Raw genomic sequence first — 27898 nt, 5'->3', positions numbered from 1 at the left:
AAACCTATGATCGTGGTTTGAGATCGTGTCTGAGACCTGCACCACTTTTAGCTTTCCTCCCACATTAAGCTGCAATACTGAGATACAACTGGAATATTGTGGTGTTAAACCAAACACACTCACTCACTGTTGGTGGAGGATAGTGATAACACTGTTTTCTTGTTATATTTTACAATGGTGGAACTCCATGATCAAATTGAAGACAGTTAACTTTCTAAGCCCTTTGGTAGTTTTGCAAACTTTGTTCAACCTTCACTTTTTAATGAATGAATTTTCAATACAAGGAATTTCATCTTGACTTGGCATGTGGTGGTTCTAGTAATGTACTACATCCGTGTTGCTGGTAGTTTGTTGATAATCTTTTCTAGCAAACACTTTTCTAGTTCCATAAGAAATTCTGAATCTAAGAGTCCAGTTTGTAAGGTGTAACGGCCTCACATCAGGTGTTTTCTACGATGTTTGACTTCATTGGAGTCCCAGTTCTGTGTTTGTATTCAGCTCTTCAGCAAAGCACTTCATCATGATAAAGACAAAAAGACATTCACTCAGATGAGTGATAAATAGAATTAAGTTATAATTTATTCAAAATGCACAATGCACATTTTTTTTAAAGATCTTTACAATCTAGACAAAAATATACCATCAGACAAATACGACCTCACAGTTATCAATGGAAGGTGAAATAATAAAAACTGTACAACAGTTGACCTCTAAGTAAGAAAAACCTGAGACATCTAGTAAAATAGACACTCGGGATGTCCCTGTGTTCAGAAGGTGAACTTTTTAAGTCAAATGTACAGCATGACTAGGACAAAATGTCCAAACCATGTCTACGAAACAATGATTATCTTGTTCTGCTGGGTGTAGTAATCTCCACTTATTGAACATAGCACTCACTATCTCATGTCTGAGATCTTTGATCACTTGTCACAAATGTCACTATCATCTTGTGATCCATCACGGCATAAATTAGTTTAACACTTTGCACCTGAACAAATGCAAACAATGAAAATGGGTGAAAATGAGCAAACTCTCTGATATATATACACAAAATGAAATGCAATGAAAGTTTTATGGCATGTGTTGTATGTCAGTGGGGCAAGTACTACCTCCGCATGACAGGGTTAACATTGTTCATGTTGAGTGATGGAGCAGTCATATAGCTGTAAGCGTACATGGGGTTGTTGGACTGGGACTGCTGCATTTGTTGCTGGAAGGGTTGCTGGGCTGCAGGGTGCATGTTCATCATCCCAACCTGCATTGGCAGTTGAGGTTGGTTCAAGAAACCATGGTTGGGAATATAACCATGATTTATCATTGGTTGACGATAACTATTGAACATGTTCATATTGTACCGGGGAAGCATACCAGACCCTGGCTGAATTGTCACGTTTGGAGTGAACGGCACACTGGGGTTTACAGTCACATTAGGGTTAGCACTTTGAGGTTTACGTGTGGTTTGTCTGCTCCTTGGATACTTGCTACACTGTTGAGGCTGAAGTTGAAGTTGTGGCTGAAGATTGGGAATGGGCGGAGTTGCCATGGAGCGGATCATGGCCGGAGGTGGGGTCATGGTATGAGGTGGAGGGGTCAGATTGGGTGGCGGGGTCATGGTATTTTCATGCATCAAGTCCATCATATTAGCAGTCATTTGCTGTAATTTGGACAAACTACAGCTATTTGGATTCTGGTAGTTGCCCGTGTTCTGTTGTCCTCCACAAGGAGTATTATTGTGAACCAGTCTGTGGGTATTCTGGGGTAGCATACTAGGACTGTAACTTGAACCAGATGACCCGTATACCACAGAGCTTGTAGCTGGTGGTGGAAGGTACGTTCCTGTACTTACAGGCATCTGCATTGGGTGATGTTGAACAGTGTCCATGAATCGAGTCACACGACTTTGGTTATTGCAGTACGACTGCTGGGCTTGAATACAACAATTCTGTGGCAACTGAGCACAACTCTGAACCTGCGCACAGCTCTGCTGCTGTTGTTGCTGTGGCGTTGCAGGGGGTAGCTGCTGTGGTTGAGGCATCTGGGTTGGGGGCATCTGTGCTTGTGCACAATCAGAATAATTAGGGGTGGGAGCAGATTCAACTGAGTTGTTGGCCATCTCATTACTACTAATCGATGTAGGGGACTCAAGACCTAACTGTGTCACATCTATATCAACTGTATTAAATCCATTGTTGCCTAGATTGGTATTAGGCATGTTATTGATCTGCGTATTCTGGGGTGAAAACACAGGTCCCACACTACTACAGGTCTGGCTTGGATGGTTCGGGGTTGGGGGCTGTACATTGTTCATGCTCATGTCACGCTGAGCCATTTGCTCGGTTGCAATGCTACCTGTTGCACTGTTGTCAATTTGTTCATAATTGTTCCTCAGTTCCTGTGCAAGAGCTTCCTCAAAGTTATTAGAGGCACTGAGAGTATCCTGCACAGTGGTATCACTACTAATATCCTGGAAATTATCATCACTGGGTATGTCTGCTGTTTCTGGTGTGTGTTCCACAGAGGAATTAGTTGAAGCAGATGTTGCTATTGGGGTTTCAGCTGCTGCTGCTGCAGGAACTGGTGTTGGTACTTGTGGAGATGGGGGAGTCTCTGGTTGTTTGCTCTCCTGAATCACTGGCTCTTCTTGGCGCGGAGTGGGTGGCCGTGGCTCTGGCTCATGCATAGGCAATTGCTCAGGCTCTGGCTCAGAGTCTGGGTTGGCACCTGGGCTTGGCATGGGTACGTTAGGAGACATAGGCCGTGGAGTTGGCACTTGTGGCGTGAGTGGGGCAGGGGGCCCATCATCACTATTTGAATCAGACACACATTCTGTAGGTTCAATGGCTGGACTTGGCTCAGGTGGACCTGAAGACTCACTGGGTAATGTTTCTCTTTCCTGTTCCAGACTTGCTGGAGACTCCAATTTTGGAACATTTTTGGGTGAACTTACAGTCTCCTCTTTCTCACTTTCTTCACTTTCCTCCTCCTCATCTTCTTCCTCCTCCTCTTCATCATCATCATCGTCCTCTTCCTCATCATCATCTTCATCATCATCACTTTTAATAGCACTTTCAACTGTTTCCCCATTCTCTTTTTCCCTTACGGTGTCAACTCCATTGGTATGAATATCAACAGATTTCACCACTTTCTCACTTTCAATTGGGGCCTTAACAGATACCTCTGTATCAACCTCACTACACTTCTTCTCATCTTCCTCCTGACTTTCGTCCTCCTCCTCCTCATCATCATCATCTTCATCATCATCACTACTGTCAGTATCAGACGACGACGATGATGATGACGATGAATCGTCACTCTTACTGTCTTTCTCTTCATTGTTGTCATCACAGTCAGCCACATCATCACTCTTGCTCTGTCTACCCGAGTCTGCAGTGCTGTTCACAGACACCGTCTTGTCAGGTGACACTGAATTCTGTACAGAAGTGTTTGTGATATCCATGTCCATCTCCTCCCCATCACTACCATCTGTCAACTTACTGACATCTCCATTGATGGTCACCTCATCATCAACATCCTCCTCTTCTTCACGTTTTGTCTCAGGCTCTTCCTCCTCAGTATCACTTTTGTTTTCCAATTTTGGATCCACTGGGGATGATGGGCCATCACTTTCTTCTGCACCTGAGACTTGAGATTCCACCAGGGTTCTGTGGCGAAGCTGAAGAGAAAAATAAGAATTGGATGCATTCTTTAGTTTCCTAGGACTGAATTTAAAGATACCTTCTTCAAAGAAGAAAAGGAAACATTTGATAATTACATCAATATTTCCTTGAAAGAGAAGACAAGACTTTTAAGCTCTCTTGGAAGAGTACAAGACATTCAGACAGATTCAGATCAGGGTACCTGTCTTCATAAAATACAGATATCGGAGTAAAACACAGCATTCCTTCCTCCAATATTTTCTTACACACAAGGCATCTTTCTCTGCTTAAAGTACTTCATAAGATTTGCAGCATCTCTATCGATATGAAGACATTGGCCCTCCTTTTCAACAAATAATAGGAAGTTCATCCCTTTGCTCTGAATAAGCAATACACTATTCAATACTACATGGGGCAACTGGATTGTGATACACATACCTTGAGTGATGTCAGTACAATCTTTGTTCTATAACTATAATGCACAAGCTAAGTCTAATGTTTGACGTCAACAGTAGTGAGAAAATATTGCACAATTGGACATGGTTTGATACCACAGGTTGACAAGTTAAAGATCTTGAAGAAAGCAAATTGAAAAATTACTTCTCTAGAACATAAAATACCACATGCGAAAAGTGAACGTGTGCATAATGTGACATCCTTATGAATCTTGTGTTCTTCATAATGCATGGAACAATCATTGAGTAGAGTGCAATAATAACCAAGCTATAACAAAGGATGTACAGAATGATATTGTGCATCAAGTACCTAAATGTACTTAATGGACAAATTTTACATTACACATTCCCATTCAGCCAAAACAAGATTGTCTCTATAAATGTCCATTAAAAGAAGGCAAGTTTTCAATCTTTGTGAACAATGTATGATCTTGCAGGCAGATATGTTGGTCAGAAACCTGTGATATAGTTACAGGTTGCAAGATGTATCATAAGCCAAACTGCACAGATTCACCACTGCGCATTTAGTCTTTATAGATTTTCAATAACATTGAGCATCAGTGGAATTTGACACTTAAAATATGAATCTGCATAAACAATGGTCCAAGGAGAACATAAGGCACTCTATTTCTCTTTCTTTTCTAAATGATAGGTACTTACTCAAGCAATATGTATACTTCAGCACAGTTGAAATTTCTTATCATTGATATTCATTTTCCCTGATATACATTTTCAAGAGAGAAGAAAAGAAAACTAAAAGCATGATATGGCAAATAGTGCCGGACAAGCCATCTACATGAACTACTGATCCGGATGCGGATCTCATTATGTCACACCTGTCACAGCTCATGCAGGAGCACCCACCTTTCGTGGTCTGCCTGGCCGGCCTCGACGTACCACCGGGTCTTTCTTCACAGGCGAGCCACGGGGAACTCCTTTTGGCCAGCCACCTTTCCTCTTTCGCCTCTTCTGAACAACATGTTCTGCTACAATATGTCCATTTCTTCGAAGTGTGATCTCAGGTCTTCCTTTGATTTCTTTCTTTAGAGTCTTGTTTGACATTTTATTACAATTGTTGCCATTTAGATTGTCTTCGGTTTTAGGAACACTCTTCAGTTTATCTGGGGATTGTAAATATGAATGCACATGAGTTATCTAAGATATCAAAATAAAAGTCATCAGAAGATGACAAATCCCCTCCCTCCCTCTAGCCCCCACAATAGCATAAGGCATACTTCAGGCCCTGGTGAATATATGTATCATGTTTGGATGAAAAATCTTGCATGGTTTTTAAGTTTCGAAATACAGATAGACCAGATGATGACTATATCCCCGACATCAACCTAAATCTAAATTTACATATGACCTTACCAATCAGATTTGTTGCTTTTTTTCTTTAATTTCAAGGCAGTATCAAAATCACTTTGCTGAACAAAATATTAACATATCAAAAATCAATTGGTTGCATAAACTAACATATGTAGTTAGCAATTGTGTTGTGAGAGTCTTAACAAACTAATCCCTCACCTTCAAGGTAGCTGTTGCTGATTTCTGTCATAAGACTCTTCCGAGATCTCTTGGGTTCTGGCTCAGGAGACTTGAAGCTGTTCAGCCTTTTTCTCCCTGGCTTCTTGCCAACCTGAATATACATTCACTTTTCAAGGCAAACTGAATATGGAATTGGGAGGAGATGGGAGGAGTTACTTCCTCAAGGGTCCTTGAAATCTGATGAGTTGTAACAACTTGAAGCAACTTATAAGTACAACAATCAAGTCTAATGCCTTCAATATCATAGAAGAATTCATAGTATTAACTCAATGATAAGTCGATCAAAGCTTTATGGACCCTGACAGCAGGCCTTAATGGATTTACCATATGTGAGGTGAGGTGAGGTGAAATTGGGTTTAACGTCGCGTCCAAGATTATTGCACTTATATAGCGACGTGCATGTGTGTGTGTGTGTGTGTGTGTGTGTGTGTGTGTGTGTGTGTGTGTGTGTGTGTGTGTGTGTGTGTGTGTGTGTGTGTGTGTGTGTGTGTGTGTGTGTGTGTGGCTGCTTGTACTATTCTGGACTGATCCCGATTTATAGTGCTAGCTCACTGAGATACCATGCCGCAGTTTAACATCAATACCCCACTCAGACACAGTATACTGACTCCGAGCCGACCAATCCTTGTTTTAGCCCCTTAATGCCGAGCGCCAGACAGGGTAACAACAAGTACAATCTTTTAACATCTTTTTGTATGACGTGGCCGGGGATCAAACCCCGGACCTTCCGCTCTCCGGGCGGACGCTCTCACAAGACCACGGAGGCAGCCTGATTTACCATATGTACAACATTCAAAGGCATAAACACTTTTTAAGGCCTTTATGGCAGTTTGTTCAAACCCAGCTTACCTTTTTGATTGGGTCCTCTTTTACAGGACTGAGCTTTGAATCTTCTAGCAGCTGGCGTCGGTCTTCTGCTATGCTGTTGACCACTTCACTCATCTCTCGTAACTGTAGCACATGATTAACACATTCATTTCATATGCATATACAGTACCGGTAGATACAATTTCCAAAACGCCTAGACTTCACACTCATAAGACTTTCAAAACTATTCTTAACAGACACCATTTTTGCAAAAAAATTATGAATATATTCTTTGAACCTTGTTACATTCATAACATACTGCAAATACATTCGGAAAACATTCTTGCAACATCTTTTGCTTAATGACAATTTGACATCATGTGATACTGGTTATTAATATGACCTGCTTCTTTATATATTTTTCGGTGTGACAACAACAGACAGAACATAGCTCTGACACACTAAATGAAGCGTGCAATGAAATGTTCATGAATCAGTATTAAAAAAATGAACAGTTCTTATGAAACAACAACATGCAAATAAAGCATACCAGGATATAGATTATTGAGTTGGTTGCGACGAAGTATATAAACCAAACACTCAATGTATGAAATTGAGATTAATGACTTGTTTTTCTGAGACTGACAATGATATGTTCTTTTCTATTGATGTGCAAAATACGTGAGGTATATCTACTTAAAAAACAATTCAGATGATAAAATGAACTAAAGTCTTTGGGATTACAACACCAAAATATTTAAACTGATAACACACATCAAGGTTCTACATTCATGAAGTCTCCTGAATAGATTCAGAAATGAATTGATCAAATTCAGATGAGTTTTCTCTCAACCTTCCTGGCAAATGTTAATATCGGACATCACTTAATACATTTTGCAGGAAGCTTGGCATTGACTTATCCCCACAGACTATCACTGTTCAGTACCATGATCAAAAAGGTTTAGATTGTTTTCTGCATATAAGATGACTTGAAAGTGTAGTTAACAGACTAGGCCAACACAGTTCAAAATTATACATTCTATGAAAAACATTATTCTCACTGCAATTAGTGTACATAGCTATACAAACTTTGTGCATGTCATGCTGCACCTTACCCTATATCGAATGACGCACATCTTAGTTTAGGATGATTGAGTATAATGCATGTTACTGCGAAAGCATTCATGGCAAAGCTTTAGCTAAAATGAGTCTTGGCTTTAAATGATATGATATGCTACTTCATTCCTTTCCCAATGAAACAACTACATTTGTGATTAAGAAAAGCTATCTAAGGACATAACAGAACTACATACAAAATGTGGATAATGGTCAAAGTAATAATGACATACCTTGCTACAAGATACCCCTGAGAAACAAAAGTAACACTATGCAGGTGGGTGCAGACAAGAAAAGCCCAAGAGTTGCTGGTAACATCCCATACAGAAATGGTCTTCACAGCACAAGCATGCCACCATACAACAACCCAAATATTACCCACCCGAAAGTATCTAGAAGTTGTAGGAGCTCCAAATGGCAGACGGAACCTTGGACCCACCTCTTTCTCAGCACGTTTCTCTTCTTCCAATAGAGTTTGATTTGATATTAAAGGAGTCCAGCGTAGGCACTCAGCATCTAGCTCAAGACGTTGGTGTGCTTTTAACTTCAGTTTATCCATGTATTCTTGGATCTTCTTGCGATTCACAGATATGACAATTCTAAAAAACATGTACAGTATTATAGTAAATGTAACACTTATTTACTGCAATCTAAGAAAAAACAAAACAAAAATGAACTAAGCATTTCAGATATTGAGACTTATATGGCACTATAGATGCCTTGTTTCTAAACATGAAGATGAAAGGAAAATAAAATTCCAATAACTGAGGAAAAACTTGTTGTTTGCCACACTCCATGTCCAACTGTATGACACACAATGACTGAATACTGAAACTGTTTTTTAGTATTTTCTTACTAAAGGGATACATGTAATTAGCAACATGTTCTTGGGTTGTAATAAATAGTCTCAATACGTACTTTCCATCTTTCTTGATCATGAAGGTCAGCTGCTGCAGGGTTCCAGCAACATCATGAGGACACATCCCAGTAGAACGACTGATAGCTGGAAAAAAAGACAAAGTTGCAATAAAGCAATATTTTCTCAGAAAATCCAGTTATCAAAATCAAACTTTGCACTGCATCTTTCCTATTGGTATAGAAACTGTACCCCAATTGAAAAAATTCCATGAAGTAGTTTTTAAGTCCCAGGTTGTACAAATGTTGAATTTAAAAAATTCTAAGTTCACAAACTTATAAACATCATATGTTTTTCAGAAAATACACTATCAAAATCAAACTTTGCACTGCACATCTTGTATTAGTATGGAAACTGGTCCCTAAATTTGAAAATAATCCATGCTGTTGTTTCATAGTTATAGATCACAGAAATGATTAAGTAAACAATTTCTAAATTAAAAAAAATAAAAATATGTATTTTGTCAGAAAATCCAAATATAGAAATCAAACTTCGCACTGCGACTTTCCTATGGGTATAAAAGGTGTTCACCAAATTCCAAAAGTATTCATGAAGCAGTTTTCAAGCTATAGGTCACACAAATAAATGTCTTCGGAAAGAGAGAAAGGGACAGATGGATGGACGGAATTCCTTGGTAAAACTGTATATAAAAATCAAGCATGCAGATGACAGAAAATGTTCCTTTGCAATGTATTTGAACCATACTTCAACCTCTTTATGCTTAACAGAGAATGAATTCTGCTTGTCTGAAAGAGCCTTGAGAGTTACTACACTTTCTTCTTTGAGTTTAAGGCAAAAACTAAGGTATCAATGGATAGACCAGGCCTCAAGTCTGTCAGCCCAAGACAAGTGAAAATCTAGAAAGATCAGTTGATTTCTCCCCAAACCTAGGGATTTAATATAAATCACTAGTCCGAAATCACTAGTATTCCCCTGGTGTGATAGTTGCAAATCAAATTTCAAGAGGCAATAGCACTGCTTTTGCCAACAGAACACATCAATCTAATCATAGCAGTCATGTTCCATATGAACAGGAAAACCATGTCTAAACTTTAATGGACAAGCCTATGACGTATGATGATGTAAAAGTTTCAGGGAACTTTTTCCATAAAAGGTATAACTCATTAATATAAATGAGCTCACAACCGTTGTTCGTAGAAGTGAGATATGTTGCAGTTTCTAGACAATTGTAAATTCCAATCAAACTTAGATACGGGAAACTTACTTCATATTGACAAAAAGAGTAGTTTGTTAAACAGTTTTTCAACATAGTACATATTCTCTAAAAGTGCATTTAGTTTGAATGTTGATCCCATCTTGCACTTGGAATAGGCAAGAAGAGTTAGCTCTCTTCTCAAACATCTGCTAATGCAGGTTTACCACTTGGTCAATCAGAGCTAAGAACTTACAAAGCCACAAAAAGAGATTAAATACAAAATATGAATAGAAATCTTGACTACCCTACTGACCTTTGATGGTTATTTTATCGTCGGCCACCTTGTGCATGTATTCAATGATGATGCTGCGCCAATATGCCATGTAGCTGACTTTTCCCAAGTCTGACAGTGGCTTCTCTGGGGAGCCAGGTTGACCTTCAATCCTTGACAGTAGGTAACCTGCACAGGGAACCAATCCTTTCATTCACAGCATATATTCAAATCTAATCTATTGCAATGCAGATACTTAACACGGCTATATGTCGCCGAACCATATAGGACAAATAGATTATGGGTTGTCAATTCAATAGACAAACTGTTGAACTATTAACTCTGTTACAATTTTCTATGAAAAACCTATTTCGTAATACAGATATTTCATCATAAAAAAGTATGCTTGTGCATGATAACAGATACATACTAAATTCAATGAGAAATCTGCCATATCCCTTCCGCTGGTGCTGTGGCATTGTCATGATACAGGATACATTGTACTTCTGTTGGCAGTGCTTCTCCTGGAATGTAGGCAAATCATTCATTTACAGTAGACATAACATCAAGACATGCATTTCTATTTACAAGGGTTCATAAAAGCATAGCCAATGTAGACTCAAGACACATTCGTAGCTGTTACATTTGAACTTCTTCTCTATATAGAGTGTTACACAGTTTCGTAGCATCAATTCTTGCCCCTAGGTATTGTTTCTATCATACAAACATACCTTTGAGAAGTAGCCCACCAGATGACATCCGGTGTCGTCATTGTGCGTAAGTACATAGAAGAGGAATGGTTCTACATCGTAGTATAACGTCTTGTGGTCGAGGAACAGCTTGGCTAGTAGACACAGGTTCTGACAGTATATTTTGCTGACATTGCCATCCACCTCGAACACAGAGAGATCTCCTTTTCTGTAGATCTCATTGGCTGGAGGATGGTGGAGGCCACACTTGCTCTGGTGAGAAGAAAACACAGATGCCACAAAATGTCATAGAGTGTCAGGCTACAACCTCATTACATATCACACCCACAAAACACAGACAAAAACAACTTAGCAACTTGCAAAATCTGATTTATGATTAGGGCTGCAACGATACAGGAAGGTCACGATACGATACGCATCTCGATATTCTGGTCACGATACGATACGCATCTCGATATTCTGGTCACGATACGATACATATCTCCGTACGCAATGATACAAAAACAAGACTTAAAGCATGTCAAGATTGAACCTTTCATGATTTTTGAACAGTCAACATTATTTTATAATAACAAGACTACTGAAGTTGTTAAGCTTCAAAGTGGAACTTTCTCTAACTTTCCTTCAAAACAATTCAAAGTTCAAACACCAGAAAATAATTAATGTACTTCACCAGTTATACAACTTCAAAGAATTTGTATGCAATGGTCGAAGAAATTGTATCTGAAATTATTGTTTTATCAGGAATAATATATTCCCATATCGTGTTACTTTAGTTGCAGCTTTTACTCTATATGTATTTAAAATTATAAAAACCACAAGCGTAGCATTTTGGTACTGGTGATTACTGTTGCAGGATATTTTTACGCATGGAACAATTTCACCAGTCACCGTAGGGACTTCCCCGCGACAGGTATTTCGATTGCGAAAATGTTATGTTGAAATATATTAGCCAAATTGCCACAAATATGACTTTTAACGAGTCAAAGTATGTCATGTTTAATATATGTATCCATTCTTTAGCAACTAAAGTTCGTTTAAATGCGTCAAAAGCGGTTATCTGACCGTGGTTGCTGTATCTCTTCACACACGATTTCACCTAACTTAATGAAAACAATATTAAATGAAAGTTTGAATAAAATTAATAAAATATGTTACAAACACATGTCCAGATATACAATGAACACGTTTTAATAACAAGATGGTATAATGATGGTATTGAATTGTGTACTTCAGTTCGGTTTTGCTGACTGGTATTTCCAGTGTTATGTGCTTGCGGTGATCAGCTGATAATGTTTTTTGAGATGGGGAAAAAACATCTGTTAGTGTAAAACCTGAGCTTATTAAAAATGTAAGTACGTTTTGGGGAGCCATTCGTTACCGCGCACTATAACAGAGTTAGCGGTTGATTGAAAGGCACAACTTCGAGGAATAGCTGTACTTGAGATTTGCATTCGGTATCGTGGCGCATCGATAAATGGGTCCACGTTTATCGTATATCGTACCGTGGGTCAAGTATCGCGATGCATCGGAATATCGGTGTATCGTTTCACCCTTATTCATGATGAAAAAACACTTGACTATACTTCCAGGGAAGAAGCCAGTCTAAGTGTGTAGAAGAGTATCCTGTGGTATAATAAAATTTTAAATCTTGATGGTGTTCCAGTGTGCTATCATTACTTAGGCTTTCTGGGTTACTTTCGGTCAATGTAAAATAACTTTCACCTTTATGACTTTATGATTTAATCAAAATGTAGATGTAGAATAATGCACATAAAACAAGAACTTGACTTACCATGTGTCTTTGGAGAATGCTTCTACTCTTCATATATTTCAGACAAAATTCACATATGTACAACTTTGGTAACCTGAAAACAAGAGATTTTCAGTATGAAATGCAAGTAATGTTCCACTGACAGCTTCTATGTTGTGTTCGAAATTAAGCATGAACATCAAAGGGTCTTTGTCATAACACTAAGATGAAGATTTAGAGGGACACTAGATTCAAATACCTGAGGAGAAGCGAAGACCTCAACTCCAGGATCCCCCTTAATTTGGAAAAGTGCCATGTATTGATAAGGCGTCCTAATGTCTCACATGAGGCATGCAACAGTTTTTAGGCCCATAACATAAAACAGCATAACTATTAATCCATGCTTAACTGATCAAATGGTATAAGAATAGTTTATTTCATCATCTTAATAAAAGCAATGAATAGCCACCAGGGCTCAGAATTCATTCATACCAGCTAGTACCAGGTTTTATAATAAGTCTTGTGATAAATAATTGTTGAGCATTTATTTGATAGTGCCATGTGTGTTTAACAAATGGTGAGACCTTGTACTGATGAAAACCAAATTTCCTTTGGGATAATTAAGTGTTATTTTATGTCATATTATCTTAAAAATTTCAAGACAGCTGGGAATTCTTTTCCTGGCTGCCTGTTTTCATCTAAAAATTAGATGAAGTGATTTTCCACTTTGCCTCACTAATTGCTAATGGACACATTTTCAAATTTTCAATTTCCAAGTACCACGGTCTTGACTTACCTGGCATATTCTTGTGGGTAGGGAGATGAGTACCATGTTTGTATCTCATATTTCCCAAATTCAATACATGGTGGAAATCGGTGTTGAGGTTCGGACGGAGCATCTCCTGTGTTGGAGCTCTGAGAGGCAAAACAAACAATGGTTATACTACAAGTTGTGTACTCAAGCCATGGCCAATATCCAGCACTCAGAATGCCAGTTACATGAGGAAGACACCTGGACAAATATACATAATGTCAATACATGCAAAGGCACTGGAAGCAAGCCAAATAATGTGCAATATCACAGATCAATCAAACTTCATTCTCACATCAAATGCACTGCCCAATCAACAACAAAATATTCCTGTGACTACCGAGATTCACAGCTTTATCTAAATACACAACTTGTTGTTTATTCTATTGACTTATAAATATGCCACTGTAAACCAGTGTTAGGAATGGTGTCAACTCACTCCACTGGGACATATTTGTATGAATCATATTGGCCACAAAAGCCAACCACTGTGAAAAGACTATCTCTTGGTAAAAACGGAATGAGTGTGAGGAGAAAGGTTCATGTACATTTTGCAAGTTACAGTTTCAGTATATCTTTATTATGAATAAGTCTGTTCCTTTAGTGTACATTTCTCTTCTGTAATGCATAGAAACTCTTAATCTTTCTGACACAATTTCAATATGTTCAAATGTCATAATAATAGAATATCAGTAACACTTCCAAACTTGGTCACAAATTGTTAATGAATATTGTAGTTGAAATAATAAAGAAAAAACATACTTTGTTTTAAAACAGTTAAAACTGGAAAAGCAGGTAAAAGCAGCAATGATGTCAAAAGAATATAGAATACAATTGCGAAAACAGGGAAGAGTGCATGGGCTGACAGAGACACTTGTGAGACGCCACAAATTACATGATACATCAATGATAGCCATTCAACGTAAAACACTTTACAAAACAAATACAACATCATGCCTGGCATAAAAAATTAAACTGAATTTTATTGATTTTTTAATTACAGATTTCATTACACCATTACAATTTTCCAACATCAAACTAATCACTTACTGCAAAAACATTTTCAAAATTGAAAATTCGTTTTTCTGGATTTCATGTACCGGAAAACACAGCAATATTACAAGGATTTTTATTCAGACTGTTTAGGTTGGACCATAGCTTGCAAAGAGAGTTTACATCCAAATGCATATATACTTCTGTTTACTAGGAGTTTTCATACATCAAGAAAACATTCTTACATGTAATTGATTAATTTTCATCAAGTTGTATATATACGCAAGGATGAGAAATGGATCTTTTCCTTTTCAGCTGTAACTTCTTTGCCATGGAGCATGGTCCATAATTTGGAGGTGTTTATGGGGGAAGCCATCCGATTTTAACAAATTTGTGGTCAATTCATGGAAATTCACGAAAGATACTCATCCTTGCATATATAACATCAAACATTACAAAACGCAGAACAAATTCAGTTCAAAGCATTTATATTTCACGATGCATAATGAATGATGGCATATGAACAAGATTAAAATGTGAAAGAGAAAGGAGAAGCAAAGCAGTGCTTGCATGTTACGACAGAGACCTTGTGACCATAGCCGCCGGGCCAACTCACTTGTCCGAGCGACTGCTGTGCCTTTTCCTGCGCCTGCTTGAACAGATCAATGTCACCCTCAGTCACCAAGTGAGGCAGGGGGGCTGCAGAGCTCTCCTTGTCTGTAACACAACATAAATAAGTGTTAAACCATATCAACAGAAGCACAGCAAATCTCATCATTCTCGCAGTGTGGATCAGTGTTCATACGTAACAGTTGCAATCTTCAGTGCATTTCCATACACATTGGTACAGATATATCTTTTTAGGGTACAAACAAATTAACCTCATTCACAATAGATATAGCACCAGTGGGAGCCTATACAGATTCATTTTGCTGATATGACATAAAAGTTTGTTTATTGTTTACTTCACTTGTCACGTTATGTATGTTTCAAATGACATTATGAAAAATATTTTTGTCACAATGCAAGAGAAAACATTGTAAAAGTACAAGTAATGGATAACATGTCGACACCAGAGGTCTCTTATAAAATTGGTTTCAGATTTTTTTGCACCCAATCCACAGATTGGTATCAAGAGACCATCACCACATTCAATAAAACAGAGCACTGATACATACCTTGAGAGGAAATGGAACAAATGTTTCAAATATCAACACAATTACAATGACAGTTTATGAAGATGATACTCTCATTGAGTAAAAGGCCATCTCAATAACATTCACACAGTGAGATGTATAATACATTCTCTAAAACAATGTAACACATAAACATGTGTGTCACACTGAAATAAAAAACTCATGAATCTGTCCCCAATAATGAAATAACTAGTTCATCAAGATCCACTGTTTATTGCGACTAATTGATACAATCTGGTTCAGATTGGTCGCGGTGCGGATCAGTTGACCTCAAGCGTTTCAACCACCAGAGACTTGGACAGATGGCTTTAACTGTATTTTCCATGTTAAATGCTGGCATCCCCTCAAACATCCGTTAGCCTATGTCTTAATGTGGCTCAATCAACTTGTTGTTCTGTCAGTCATACTAGACAGTGGTCAACTGTGGAATCTTCTGAGCGACATATCACCTAAATACCGAGGGAAAGCATAGATTTTATACTCTTAAATAATGTGATGCCAGAGCTAAAACGATGCATTTCCCATGAAAAGACACAGACAAAGGCTTCTGTAGCTAAAAGCAAAATATCAAATTCAGTAAAACCAAATCTGTTCAAATACTTTAAAATGAATGTAGTAACAAAAAGCTGAAAAGAAAAATGAAAAATGATCAGAACAACTTCACAAACATTATAACAAAATTATATGAAACTAAGCAAGATCAGGCATGATGATCATGATACATATTTTTGTATAAATAACATGAAAAAAAGAGACAATTCTTCATTACAAACAAGCAGCATATCAAAAGTGCCGAAAACTTAAAACATGAATAGTGAAAGCTGCACGTAACTAACTTGGTTAAATGTTTACTATGAAAAGTTAGAAATGGCATGCCGTCCACCCTATGGAACAACTGAGCAAGGTGCAATAGATCTACTGTCTAAGTGGGCCTGGCCTTGTTTTGTTTTTCATGAATATTTCATGAATACTTCAAACATATCTAGAACTGTAACCTTGTCACATAATTATATATACCTTCAGCAACAACAGTAGCAAAAATTTCAATCACGGTTTTCAGCATGTTGAAAGATAAGCATTTGGACTTCAAAATCTTTGTTCATTATTTTCCACAGAATACCAATGTTGATTGGCTATGGTTTCATCAAACTAGGACTGGTCAGATCAAAGGCTCTTTTGAAGCCCTGTATTACAAACACACTTTCCCAAAATCTCTTAGTTGAACTTGTATGCGTTCCATAGGAGTGTTGTTTGACAAACCATTTCAGACTTGGCAGATTCAAATAAAAACACCGCAACCAACCAAACCCGAACTAATCTACTGAAGGAAAGCAGACATAAGCTACATACTGTAACAACTACATGGCATCTTCATGGCTGGTACTATCTGCCTATTTATTTGGTTATTGTGATGCAAGTAGAGAAGAGGACAGTGGGTGAGTGAATGGGTAGTGAGTGAGTGAGTGAGTGAGTGACTGAGTGAGTATCTAGGTAGGAAGAGGTAACTGGAGAGTGAGAGCCATGCACATGTTCGTCACAGAAGGCTTTCCTTCAAATTTGGGTAGCAGGTAGGTAGTTGATCAAGAGTGAAACATCTTCGTTGTCGTTCCAGGATAGGATAGGAGGTTTCCAAAGACAGAATGATGATCAATGCATTCACAATGGCATTGTACACAAACAGGACAAGTACTGCCCATTTCTAAAGTCTGGTTTCAGATTCTGCCCATTTCATGAATACACAGTTCTTTCTCACTAGCTACTCTGCCTTAAGACATTGCCACATCGCTTGATTTTGTGTAAGTATCATCAATCATCTTACCCTTTTTCTGTCCACGGCCTCGCCCCCGCCCTCTGCCAATAGAGGTTTCGGTTGGCGTGGAAACCCCTCGTCCTCGTCCTTTGTGCTTGTTGAGGGACGTCGAGAGAAATCCTAAGTCACTCCAGTCAGGTTTGTGAATTCCCCTTCCCCTACCCCTGATAGGTGGGAGAATTACAGGGCTCTCTATGCCAGTAAATTCAAAGGGATTGTCTGGTTTATCAATCTCAATATCCAAGAAAGGGTCTTGAATAGGTGTACTAGTCTGTATTGACAAGAGCTTTTGCATGCCCCTTGGTGGTGTGTAAATTGGAAAGTTACGCTTCCTATCCCCCTGTGCAGTAAACAGGTGTGAAAGGCCATCAAAAAGGCCCTTAAGCTGACCACTACCTGGTGGGCAGTTATGAAATCTGCGTCTTTTATTCACTTGTAAAAGTTTGGACTTTTTCAACAATTTTTTTGCAGCCTGTCGCGATTTGCTGGGTCGACCAGGTTTTGGCTTAGACACTAGAGCTGCCAAGTCAGCTTCTAAAGAACTAAGTGAGACTCGAGATTTTCTCTTGTTAGACGGAGTAAAGAAGCGTGATAGGCCATCTATTAAGCCCTTAGGTTTGTTGACAGCCATGAAAGGTTGTAAGATGCTCAAGTCCTCATCACTGTCTGACTCACATGAGGATGAGGAGGAGCTATGATTGCCATTTTCTGCCGTTGATGCTGCTGCCCTTGTGTTTTCCTTGTCCTCTCTGCTGCTGTGACCATTTTCCAGGGACCTGTAGTGTTTCAGATGAACATTATTCCCTGTTGTAGCCATCAACAATGATGAGGACATGGAAGTAGTACCAGGAATTCTGTGCTTTGGACGCCGCCCTCGAGGTAGGCCCTTCCCAGAAGTCACAGATTCATATTGCCTGCAAAAGTAAATTCATATTTATTAAAGTTATTGGACTACTGCAAATGCAATCAATAGGATTTTCTCAACTAAATCAGAAGAACATCTACAAAAATGTATGAAGAGCTTCCACAAAACATTAATGAGATATAATCTGAATGAATGAATTTGAATGTACTCACTTTCTTGCAGCATTGAGGACTGCCTTTGCCTTTTCAAGTTTAGCTGCCTTTTCTTTGGCCCTCAGCCGCTGTGTATATCGTGCTGCCATTTCAAGGAACTTTTTCCCTTTCTTGTTACCCCTATTTGGATCACATATGTTGCAGCTCCATGCCCCTACAATCAGGAAGAACAAATGCAATAAGATCCACACCATTGTGATATTGTTGTATTTGATTATTAGTATTCATACTGTATGACACCATACTTTATTTTCAGTTGATCAAGCTTTACAAACTATTAGTTTAAACTTAACTGCCTTATTCTCAAGTGTATCTTCATCATATTGGCCTCACCTTTTGGAGCTTTGTTCAAAGGTGGATCACAACACTGCATATGATATCCCCTATCACAGGCATCACAGAAGAGCATATTGTCCTGAAAGAGAAGACACTTTTTGTTAGATTTTTCAACATCTATGTTTTTCAACTGTGATACAAACTGGTGTGTAGAGCATTAACCTCAAATCTCATCAAATCAACCTTCCGGACATGCCATCAAACATTATGTTACACATCTCAAAATCAAAACACTAGCCAGAAAGGGGCAGGAGGGGGTTGCTTTCAATTGTTTTTCTTTACATAAAAGTGCATGTATTACTTGATGTTTCTCATGCATACTCAAGACACTATCTGGATATCCATCATAACTGACATCTAAAATCTGCCTATTTGTTTTAGAACAAAACTTTAGAAATTATCAGTGGGGTTCATGTGTAGCAGAAACTTTCCTGCCTTGTGGAAAGAGTTTTGCAGTAAATGTTGACCAGTGTAAGGAAGTAATTACAGCTTTGACTAATATGTTTTGATCGTGTTTGATATTAACAATGCACAGAGATAGGCATGTGACACATGTCATAATAATTCTAGAACAGAATTTATGCCTTACAGGAAGCTTTTATATCAGAAACATCCTATGCAGTATTCAGTATTACTGACCTCTTTTCCAGACTTCCCACAAAACGAACATCTTTTGCAGTCTATACACTGCCATCGCAATCTTCTCACTTTCAATGCCAGTTCGGGCGCAAATTTGAGACATGTTGGATGACCTGAAAACCAAAAACACACTATCAAATGAGGGAATCAAAAATATTAGAAAACGGATCTAGTATCTGCTGAATAAAGGAAGGTTTTCAACGCATCGGAAGTATTGCTTACTAGCTAGATGTTTCAATTGACCATTAACTTTTAGGTGAGAAAGATCACTGTGTAAGTCCAACATTCAGAAATATCAGGCAACCAACCAAAGTAAATATTGCACTGCCAAATATTTGGAATTCACATCAAGTTGATGTATTTAAAAGATGTTAAAAAGGATTGGCAATGAATGTTTATAGAATGCAATGAAAACACATAAATTTGGTGCAAATGTAAGCACAGCAACCACCGTCTGATAGTTTCAAAAGCCTGAAAACACCCTGTTTGGACTGATATTGAGTGACAGATATTTTGCAATTGTTAGACAAAGCAGAAAATTCCATGTTGTGGTCCAATAATGGTAAATTAAATTTCAAAACAGTGTAGGTAGAGGCAATGTTCTCAAATACTCTACAAGTTTGTAGGCTATTCTAAAGTTATGATGTGTTTGTTATCTATTGTACAGTGAAAAATCACAAAACAAACATTGGATCGGTCATAACATTTGGCAGGGTTAAGAATTAAGGGTGCCTTTGAACGCTCCCATGGTATTTGCATCAATGATTCAGTAATTTGAATATCAGCCTGTTTAAGAGTAAGACCCAAGAAACTTTCCTAAAAGTATGTCACCCTCCCACAAAATGTATCCTTTTCAACAAAAGAGTTTCAAAACATGGTCCATTATGCCAAGAGACTATAGAGGATAATCAACTGATAAAACTAAATCATAAGTTAGCTAAGTGGTATAACATTTACACAGAATATGTCTTACAATTTCTGCAATGACAATGAACATCACATGTAGACTGACAATAACTCCACCCTGCACAGAATAATGCAAGCTTTTCAAAGTTACTGGTGTATCCAACTACGTAATCTGAAACTGGACATGGGTGATAAGTTGCCAGCTGCAGTTTTTGCAAAAGCCCAGTACAGACAGCAGTGGGTTAAGCAGAAAGAGGTGTTTAGGTTCATAGCTACTTATCTTCCCAGATTAGTCGAGCAAGGGAGTATCCTTGGTTTGGATCACTGATGTTTTCCAGAGGCCTCAGTACCTCAGGAATGTACACTAACAAGGCAATCAAATACCTGAGAAACAGTGTGTCAGGTTACAGACAGTCAAGTCCATGACAATCAGGCTGTCTGAACATCACTGTACTTGGCTCTTCAAGTGCATACAACAACAGTGCAGAATGTAGCTTGATGTGTCAATAAACATTATGTTCAGGTGGAAGGTAAATTCAAAATATGAAAATGATTATTCCAGGCCACTCAAATGCTGCTCCTGCAAATAGGACACCACAGGGATGCTATAAATAACTTGTTGCCTAAATCTTAACAGTTGGAATATAACATCCTGGATGTTTTAAGCAGTGACTGAACAACATGTCTAAATAATAAAATTTAATGAGTAAACATATTTGTTTCATCAATTTAACTGATAGGTCATTTTGATTTGTTCTTCCACATTTAATGCAATAGTGTTATGTTTATCACATGATTTTAAAACATTGAATGAATGAATGAAAAGGCTGACACCTCATCTTTATTTCTACATCTTTACCTGGGAAGAATGTCTAGCTAAATATATATTACTTGCAGATAGGAGTGTTCTACAATAATCTATGTAACCTCAGTAACCTGTGCTGTGTGTTGGTGAAGATGAAAGATAAACAACATTAATTACAACAAATCAGTCTGAAAACAGAACTATTCAATATGTTAGCTCAGTGAGTTTAACATTATTACCTTTAACTTTGTATTTGCAGAATTTCAATTTTCATCTGTTAGCGAGATCAGCCATTGTCACCAACTGTCACTTTGTCATCAACAGCTAGTCATCTTCTGTGCAGTTACGTCACCACTTCTACAAGTGTGTGAGTGTGTGTGTGCGCCCTCAAACACTACCAATCTTGTTTTGTGTATTTCCGTTAGAGCTCCGTGCAGTGACGAAGCCAGAAGGGCATAATAGTCTGACTTATATAAGCACATGCTAAAACTTTGTGCTTGTTTGGTTGGATGTTTAGCTTCATCAATTCTCAAGACATGAAGACCACAAATGCGTACGGTTTAAGTACCTTAATTACCCCTCATATGACTGTCACACATCCACAAACTTTCTTTCTAAACTCAATAGTACCATCTTCATAAACAATCATTGTAATTCAAAACAAACGTATCAGAAAGAAAACATCAGAACACATTCTTGCAGCTCAAGCAATCTTATTACTTCTTTCACATTCTTTAACACTTTCTGAAATTACATTTAATATTTTACTAGTAACGAAATTGGTCAATATCTTACCACTACTACCACAAGTTGCACATGAGATGAGTTCTTCAAATTTGCCGTCCCTGTTTTTCTCTGCTGGCCCTAGACAGAAGCTACAGAGTGGCAGTGGCTTGGCAAGTTTCTGAAAACAAATAGGACATATTAAGACTCTTGATTACATCAAATACATGCTAAAATAAAATATTTAATGTGGCTTAGAACTGAATCAAATTCTACTTGGAGGTGGACAATATTTGCATTTAAGAAATCAAACCATCATTTTTCATAGAAAGTCCAACCAACTGCAACCATGCCTAATTTCACAGGTAACGGGTTACTTTACCAACAAGTATTCAATCCAAATATAAAGATAAACATCTAAATATTAATTATGACACAGTAACTCAAAATCTTAGCAAACAAATTTTGATTAAAGTACACTATAATTTGTTGTATCCTTTAACCAAAAGGATAGATGTCTTCTCACTGAGACAGCTGTCAATACATACACTGTATCAGTTGAGGGAATAAAGGAAGCAAAAATGCCACAAAGAATATGCTAAAAATATTAACACAAAATATTCTTATTTGAACAGTTTGAAAAGAAATGTAAATAATGAACCAGTTAGATAATAACCACAGTAAACACCATTAAGGCTGCAGTAGTAGAAATTATCATAAAAGTAATATAAAAATCATCCAATTTAAAAAAAATTCATCCCATGATGCCTTAACAATTATGAATAGTTTGGACAACAGGACTAGTGCTGCTTTCTAATACTGTGAATTTGGCATACAACAATGCGAGAGTAAGTAAGTTAAAAGCGTCTACAGAAACAGGAAATTAATGCTGTTACACTGAAATTTGTGCTAAGTTAAATGCTTCCTTGTGATTACAATAACAGGAAATTCACAACTGCTATCATCTATGGCACTTAATATTGGATATGTCAGAACCCAAATCGATAAACATTAAGAAAAACTGAAAGGCCCATGACATGACCTCTGGAGGGATGCTATTAACACCTCCAGCACAACTTCAGTATCAACTTGCCAACTCTTACAGAAAAAGTACTGTTTACTTCCAGGTGCTATCATTACTCTACTAAAGATTCACATTAGCCATAGCTTGGGGTAATCACTGTGAGCTCAGTGCTGATATGTGGAAGCTATACAAGATTATTTTATACTTCTTAACACCACAATAAAATCATTTTAAAAACTGCAAAATATGTGCATTAACTGAAACTTACAATTTATTTCCAAATTTATGTTGAAGATACTATGTCTATCTTTAACATGGGCATGTTTAGTCACAGTTACAAAATTGGTATCCAGTAAATATTCATTTGGCCGGGAAACCTTGGCTAATGACAACGTACATGAAAAGAGTAATATGACAAGTTTGGGCTAGCGATCTAACAATTTCTAGGAGAGACAGGTATTTATGCACAATAATAAAAGAAACAAATTTCCCCAGATTCTTTTATCATTCTTTAGTATGTGACACAGTTTCCCAGGATGGATTACAATCTCTGTACCTTATCACCAAGATAACCATATGTCAAAAATCATGTCAACAGCTCCCCATGACCACTATCTGTTGATATATCCTGCGAATGGACATATGCATACACTCAACTATAAGATTTAACACGATAATTATAACCTTCAAGTCCTAATAGCTAAATAATTTACTGAATCTCCCCACTGTCTTCCCCCAATAGCAATTAATCTAGTGTCAGTTAGAGTGTAACAGTATCAGATATTATGCAGCACTTGCCTTGTTACACTAATGACACTTTTCAGAAAGCCAGCTCCCTATGGCCGTATTGATTGAGCAGCCATCAAGGAAGGGGTATCACATGATCAATCAGCGAAAGAGAAACACCACACAAACAGATTGTGCTACTATGGCTTCCACTAGGCAAGTGCCGTCAGAATCAATACAAGAGCTACTTGCGACATTATCAAGGCTCGTTGCTCCTCTGAGCTGTTGGGCAGGCAGGCAGCCACAGTGGGCAATACTGGGCATGCTAATTCACTGTTAAGGGCACATTGGACACCTCATCCTACAAATACACCATTTATCTCTGTTGCTCATCCTACAAATTTAATCAGCCAATTACTGACTTCCCTCTCTCTTTCCACATGTGTTGAGAAAGATTTAACTAAGCACAACACACAAAAGACTTACAACTGGTGTCTAAATTCACCATTCACATTAAGAGTCAGTCAACCAGCTAGACAAATGCAAATGTTTAAACCCCCTTTGTTTGGTATGGGGTAAATAAAGCTAGCAGGACTGCGACCCAGTTATACTGAAGAATGTTCTGTCCTGGCAAAGCGAGAACTTGCCAACCGCAGGATTGCCAGCTAGACACGCTTCCAGGGTAAACAAAGCCATGTGACTCAGGAATCACAACATCTAACATGCATGTGCTTGTGACAAGTTGCATATCAACTAATAATACACAAAGTAAACTTTATAGATTTTCAAAAGGCCAGCTGGTACAATTTTTGGTTAGATACTAGTGTTTAACAGGAGTGACAAAATAAGTCAATGTATACACAGATACTACTCCCTTGAAAATCGATACACAAAAAGGGGTCTATTCAAAACAAAAACAACTTTAATAGAATCTTAAATATATCCTCAATAAAACATGATATATGACTGTGATATGATATGTGTTGTCATTCACAAATACTTACTTTGTGTCTTTCAAACGGCAAAATGATGTCGTCAAAGTGTTTGTCATCATCAATACTGCTGTGAAAACTGTTGCTGCTGTTCGAGCCAGCAGAATCAGATTCACTGACCGGTGCAGTCCCAAGTTTAATGAATCTTCCATCCTGCAAAAGTAGTCCTTTTTGAATGCCAGATTTTATGGACAATTTTATTTGCTGTGCCAAATCAACTCCATCACACAGTTCAATGTTATAGCTTCTCCTGATAAACTTCTCAATGCTTTTCAGGCTAGAACCTCCAACTTCACCCAACTCTCTCACAGTTCTCACGATGACTTTAGTTAGGTCATCTTTCTTTCCGATCTTCAGATTTCGTGACTGTAGCTGAACAATACGAGATGGGTCCTTGTAAGAGATCAATCCCTTGTTGTAAGTTTTCAGTACAATTCCATCAGTAACAGCCAACTCAAGTTGTTCCTCGATAGATTCTTTACTGACCTTGTGGTTTTGACGGACTGCATTGCTTATTCGCTCTAGACTCGGCCGCTGCTTCTGTTGTTTAACTTTCTTAATAGCTTCAATCAACCATTTTGCATAGGTCGGATTGGTCAAACCCGTGTCCCCCTCCCTAACCATGTTGGGGGTAACACAGTGTTACACTTTGTTGATTCGATTTGCTTTGTCACAACAGTCCATCATGTCCACCCGAGTCGGCAACTCTCCGGTGTTCACAAAGTTGATTGGCTTAACTTGCCACATCGGATGTGACAATCACTCCAATATATTGGATATATTAGGTAATTGTTAGAAAAATTAAAATAAATTATTATTTCGAGAAATAACTTGATAAATCCACAATTCTTGAAAATTCCGTCAACCAAAGGTGTTCATTTTGGACGAGATGACAGCGGTAACGTCTGTTTCTAAACGTCTATGGCATCTGAAAAAAGCAGAAAATATTACAATTATTCTCCTTGTAACACAAAAATTACTAACAATATCCTTAAAATTAAAACCGACCTACTGACACGGTATCTTCTCGGCTCAACACACAGCGCGTAGACAAAGGACAACCGCCGAACAAAGGCCCTATCTATTGCCAACTTGACACACTTACAGCAACACATCAACAATTTGTTGTCATTACTATCACATACGAAATAGTTGAAAATTCTGAGTAATCGCTATTTTTTGCACAGATCTTGGCTTCAGCGGGTAAAAATGGCGACGCAACTTTCCCTCCCGTCTTGAGCTTGAAACAGACAAAATGGCGGTCGCGGCTTCTGCGTACTGACAAAAAAATCCAGTAACCACTTATTGGGACGTTTAAACGATGTCGCTTTGCAATATAAAATAGTATTTCAACCCCATGTATATATACGGCAGGTCAAATAATGTGACTTATACATGTAACAAAATATATTAACCATAACCGCTTTGGTCGAATCGGGGTTTCAAATACACTCCAAAACATACGGGAAGAAATAGGTAATTTTTGTGCGTACTTACCATTTTCCAGTGCCATTAATATTATATTTGGCAACTATGGCATCTTGTCCTTCAAAATCAATACAATTGGGGTTATGTATTGTCTGTACGCCACCAGGAAAATTGTTAAAAGTCGCAAGCTTTCAAATCCACCATTACACTTGAAAGCCGTACAAGCAAATATGGCCGCCGTCTCATAACAGACGCTAGCCAATTCTTTGGGAGAATTTAGATGTTGATCATGAAGTGCACGTCTCTTTCGGATTTTCGTGTCGTTACTGTCATTTATCAGCGATGAAATACAATTGAATCACATAGCTTTGTATGTGATCTATATGCATGTAATATCCAGATTGATGATACTTACTTCGTAGTCCCGAAAATATTACGAATGTGAAATTCACCTGACATACTTTCTCCCGCCGGATAGCCTTGTTGAAACAATTTGTCCCGTTCTATAGGAAGAAGCGATTTGATTGGCTGATGTTGATAAGTGATATGCTTCGGCTCTGTGAGGGCACTAAATTGTGTATAAAACGAAAACATCCCAGTAAATAAGTTTGGATACTGTTATCAGAATCCCGTCGCATGACTTGTACGAGTGTAATCAAACCGCCTTGAGGTTTATGTAATATATTTACGCGCCACCAGCGTGTATGGAGCTTTTAGAAACGAAGTCTTAGGGAAATGGAATTAATGTAACCCAGTCACACTGTTATTGATATGACTCATAATGTTCAATAATACTACATGCCACAACATCGGGTATAGGATGTAAATTATTTTAAGCACATTAATCAGATCTTTTAGGCGGTTACGTTCTATTTCCTCTATACTTTATATTATGTGTTGTGTCATATCTACCCTTTCTGGGGACAAAAACAGAATCGATTTGTCAATCTAACAAAAAGAGGCTGTGGGTAAGGCTTGAATAATTTTAAGTACTATTAATTTTTATCTCTTTATCGATCTGCATGGAAATTTACACAAGCGATGTATGCCCAGGTAGCAAAACATGTATTGTTGACAAAGTGGCAATAGTTACACAATATTTAATCAACAACACCCCCACTGGGATTTGTTTACAAGTTTATGTCTACTCTGTATGTTTATATGACTGAATGACATATATTCATTAAGCGTTATCATCATTCTACAACATTGCTTTTTGATGATATCTATTTTATAGTTTCTCATAGCTCAGTCACATTTTCAGCGCATAAACCCTCGTTACCGTAATACACAAAATAAATGTTGTTTTATTGGCTCTAAATCACGGGGGCTTTATTCCATAATCTCCACGTGAACACGTAAGGGAATGGTGCGTAATGGCTTTCTTAGACATTAGAGCCACGAGGAATTAAGGATTAGCTCTCCTATTTTAAGTGCAACGTTAGTCGGGTTCTAGCTAAACACCGTTGCCGAAAAAGCCATCGTTGACTGAGTATGTTTGCGTGTTCACTAGTTAATGATTATGATGTTTTAAACCAGAGGGGATTCAAAGTCAGTTTCTGACAGATTTCGTGTTAATTTCGTAATTTCCTCAATCACTGGTTTGCCTGGTCCGGATTGTTTCAAACAATCGTGCTATAGCAGCTCACCAAAGTAACATAACAAAAACAACACCTTAATAATATATTTTCTACCTGGCATATCGTCATTTTGTTTACCAGAAGAGTTAGTGAGTATTTTTTACGCCGCTTTTAGCAATATTCCCGCAATACCACGACGGGAGACACCAGAAATGGGCTTCACACATTGTTCCCATGTGGAGATTCGAACCCGGGTCTTCGGCGTGACAAGCGAACGCTTTAACCACTAGGCTACCCCACCGCCCTTTTTACCAAAAGAATATACCGGGCGCCAATATACTACATTCTTTAGTTTGCATGATTGTTTTAAAATGACAATGTCATGTTATTGCCTTAATAAACAGTATGTTCTCAATGAATTGATTATAAACACAAAAGCAAAGACATCCTTAAGAGAGACGGAA

At 38.0% G+C, this 27898-nt stretch overlaps 1 protein-coding gene across 8 annotated transcripts; it reads right to left on the bottom strand.

The window, feature by feature from the left end:
- Nucleotides 1-561: 561 nt before the first annotated feature.
- On the bottom strand, nucleotides 562-26103 carry LOC124142728 (histone acetyltransferase KAT6B-like). Of its 8 annotated transcripts, none has more exons than XM_046511341.2 (19): nucleotides 25924-26103; nucleotides 24439-25354; nucleotides 21757-21865; nucleotides 19251-19363; nucleotides 18609-18690; nucleotides 18276-18429; nucleotides 17208-18112; nucleotides 14779-14909; nucleotides 13185-13303; nucleotides 12431-12503; nucleotides 10657-10887; nucleotides 10356-10449; nucleotides 9968-10114; nucleotides 8501-8585; nucleotides 7965-8181; nucleotides 6509-6610; nucleotides 5639-5750; nucleotides 4976-5232; nucleotides 562-3673 (listed from the first exon to the last, which is right to left on the bottom strand). In XM_046511341.2, exons 2-19 carry the CDS (start codon nucleotides 25048-25050, stop codon nucleotides 1106-1108), a joined length of 6111 nt encoding a protein of 2036 aa, XP_046367297.2. In that variant the 5' UTR covers nucleotides 25051-25354; nucleotides 25924-26103; the 3' UTR covers nucleotides 562-1105. The 8 variants fall into 8 exon arrangements, with proteins under 8 accessions (XP_046367297.2, XP_046367299.2, XP_046367298.2 ...); XM_046511343.2 differs by having other exon boundaries at nucleotides 8022-8181; XM_046511342.2 differs by having other exon boundaries at nucleotides 14809-14909.
- Nucleotides 26104-27898: the final 1795 nt, after the last annotated feature.

This window comes from Haliotis rufescens, unplaced genomic scaffold (assembly GCF_023055435.1).
Source record: "Haliotis rufescens isolate VD_foot unplaced genomic scaffold, xgHalRufe1.0.p SCAF_20, whole genome shotgun sequence".
NCBI lineage: Eukaryota > Metazoa > Mollusca > Gastropoda > Lepetellida > Haliotidae > Haliotis > Haliotis rufescens.
Note: the sequence above shows the minus strand (reverse complement) of the source record. Positions and strands in the feature narration are given on the sequence as shown.

What these genes read in the sequence shown, in the direction of transcription:
- LOC124142728 (XM_046511341.2), bottom strand. Translation starts at nt 25,050, where the DNA reads ATGGTTAGGGAGGGGGACACGGGTTTGACCAATCCGACCTATGCAAAA. An exon ending in TACCCACAAGAATATGCCAG is followed by an intron (nt 12,504 to 13,184) that starts GTAAGTCAAGAC and finishes TCTTGTTTTCAG; the next exon opens with GTTACCAAAGTTGTACATAT. An exon ending in CAGCAACAGCTACCTTGAAG is followed by an intron (nt 5,233 to 5,638) that starts GTGAGGGATTAG and finishes TACAATCCCCAG; the next exon opens with ATAAACTGAAGAGTGTTCCT.